This window comes from Sinocyclocheilus anshuiensis, unplaced genomic scaffold, assembly GCF_001515605.1.
Source record: "Sinocyclocheilus anshuiensis isolate Anshui unplaced genomic scaffold, SAMN03320099.WGS_v1.1 scaffold1529, whole genome shotgun sequence".
In the NCBI taxonomy this organism is placed as follows: Eukaryota; Metazoa; Chordata; class Actinopteri; order Cypriniformes; family Cyprinidae; genus Sinocyclocheilus; species Sinocyclocheilus anshuiensis.
In genome coordinates, this window is record NW_015540930.1 from 114,670 (window position 1) to 117,388 (window position 2,719).

The following is a 2,719-nucleotide window of genomic DNA, read 5'->3' on the forward strand; positions in this document are numbered from 1 at the left end:
CTGTGAAAAGGAATCTAGGTCAAATAGGACGATGAAGAATTTCCTTTCTCCCCAAATGTAAAAGGAATCAAGCTGAGAATGAGTGAATCCAAAAGATTAGTTTCTGAAGAAAATATGGGATCTGGTAAGGTATATTTATTAATGACATGATTGACTGTTTTGGGTTTCGGAAAACCCCAATGTGTTTATTTATTTATTATTTTTAAAGAATAGTATTTATGTTTTTTGAGCATGGTATATAAATGCATGCATACACACACATTAATTTATTATTATTTTATAGTGTATTATATCAATATTCTTCACATGTATATTACATAATAAAATGTTATATAATATATAATATTTGTCAGGGATAGTCCAGCCTCGTCAGGCCCAATCACCTCACACACCCGCTCACAATCACCGGAGTACTAATCAGCCGCACCTGTCACCACCTCATCAACACTAGCTCAAATGCTCAGTCACTGCAGTCACACTTCGTCTGGTCTTGAGTTCACTACGCTACTCCTTACCTGGATCACTAACCCGGACTCCATCCTGAAATCTACCTTTCTCTGTGCAATCCTCTTCAGCCCGATCCTAGAAGGAACCCGTCATCACGTGAGCTAGATCCCTTCCATTCCATAGACTGTTGACCTAACCCGTTTGCTCTCCATCCCTCTCTCTCTTAGCACCTGTTAAATAAAGATCCCTGTTTACTTTACCTCTCCGTCCTTGGTCTCTTTCTGTACTGTGACAGAAGACCAGACCTAACCCCAAACTCTCCATGGAGCCACAACCACCGAACCCCCCATCACTGGAGGATTTAATCCAAGCCTTCCGTACACCCGTTGTATCTGCCTCCCACAGTCCCATGGCACGGCCCGCTATCTTCTCCGGTGAGGTGGCGGATTGTGGTGACTTCTTGTTACAATGTTCCCTATACTTCGAGATGCAGTCACAAGTCTTTCCCCATGACCACGCCAAAGTGGCCTTCATGATCTCTCATCTCGCCAGCCGCGCTCTTCACTGGGCCCAGTCCATGTGGGAGAGTAACAGTCAGGCCATTCGCACTCTGGATTCGTACCATCTCACCCATGCGGTGCGTTCACGGAGGATAACAACCGGACTATGTCTGTATTGTGGGGAGCAGGGACACTTGATTCGCTCGTGTCCTATCCGTCCCTCACGACCCTCGGTGAGTACTATCCAGCTCAGCCCTCAAATTGCTACCTTGACTAGAATGAATGTATCATTAATTTCATCTCACCAATCCCTTTCAGCGCAAGCCCTTGTAGACTCTGTTTCTTCAGGGAACTTCATATCCCGCAACACACTCCAACGACTTGAACTACGACAGCTGAAATATGCCCATGTCCTTAATATCCTTACCATCCAAGGAAAGCCATTGGGTCGTGGGAAGATCCAGCCTGGTCCCACATCGGAGTCGACTTCGTCACCGATCTCCCCAAGTCCGAATCACACACCTGTATCCTCGTAGTTGTCGACCAATTCTCAAAAGGATGTAAACTACTCCCACTCAGAAAATTACCCACGGCCATGGAAATCGCAACACAGTTATTCGACCAAGTATTTCGCAATTTCGGCATCCTGGAGGATATCATCGCCGATCGTGGGCCCCAGTTCATCTCCCGGGTCTGGAGGGCCTTCTTCCATCTCCTTGGCGTATCAGTAAGCCTCACCTCCGGATATCACCCACAGTCCAACGGCCAGACTGAGCGCAAGATCCAAGAGATCGGGAGATACCTCCGTAGCTATTGCCACCAGAACCTCTACCTTCCCTGGGCCGAGTACGCACAAAACTCCCTTCGTCAGCAAACCACCGGCCTCACCCTGTTTCAGTGCGTACTCGGTTACCAACCTCCCCTATTCCCATGGACGGGAGAACCCTCAGACGTTCCAGTGGTGGATCACTGGTTCAGAGAGAGCGAGAGGGTCTGGGACTCAGCGCATGTCCATCTCCAGCAGTTTACCTCTCCGTCCTTGGTCTCCTTCTGTACTGTGACAATATTATTATAAACAAATATTATTCATTTTCTTATATATTTCTATGTAGCTTTCATTTTTCAGTGTTGCTTTTCATATTATTATTATTATTATTATTTTATAGTGTATTTTCTTATATACCAGTGTATATATATATATAGTCAAGTCACCTTTATTTATATAGCGCTTTTAACAATACAGATTGTGTCAAAGCAACTGAACAGCATTAATGGAGTTAGATTATTAAGCATGCAGAACAACCACCCAATAAAGTAGGGATGCACCGACCACTTTTTCTGAAGTGAAGTGAGCATTTTAAAGAGTACGAGTACGAGTACAGGAGCTCAGTATCGGGCCCGATACGTATCGGTATTGGTACATCCCTACAATAAAGCGTTACGATAATCTAACCTTGAGGTAACCTTGAGGAACGCATGAATTAACATTTCTGCATTTGACATTGAGAGCATAGGTCGTAATTTAGATATATTTTTGAGATGGACCGGCACATGTCTAGTACAGACATAGTGCAGACATACATTGGAATAACACAGTAGGGATGGAATATAACACTAATATAAGAAAAAAAAATGTAAATAATGTACTATATACAGAAATAAAAGTATAGGAAAAAATGTAATTGTTTAGATAAATGTACAGATATGTTTATTAGTGTGCAGATATGTTATTTACAAAGTGTGCAGTTTAATATAAATATAACTATGTTCGT

The 2,719-nt window shown here is 43.2% G+C and overlaps 1 protein-coding gene across 1 annotated transcript in view; it reads left to right on the top strand.

Moving 5' to 3' along the window:
* Positions 1–1,542: 1,542 nt before the first annotated feature.
* Positions 1,543–2,719, top strand: part of LOC107689434 (docking protein 6-like) — a 111,914-nt gene continuing 110,737 nt past the window's right edge. The window contains exon 1 of the mRNA XM_016487407.1: positions 1,543–1,989. Within this exon, the coding sequence (XP_016342893.1) occupies positions 1,543–1,989 (447 nt within the window). The remainder of the gene's footprint in view (positions 1,990–2,719) is intronic.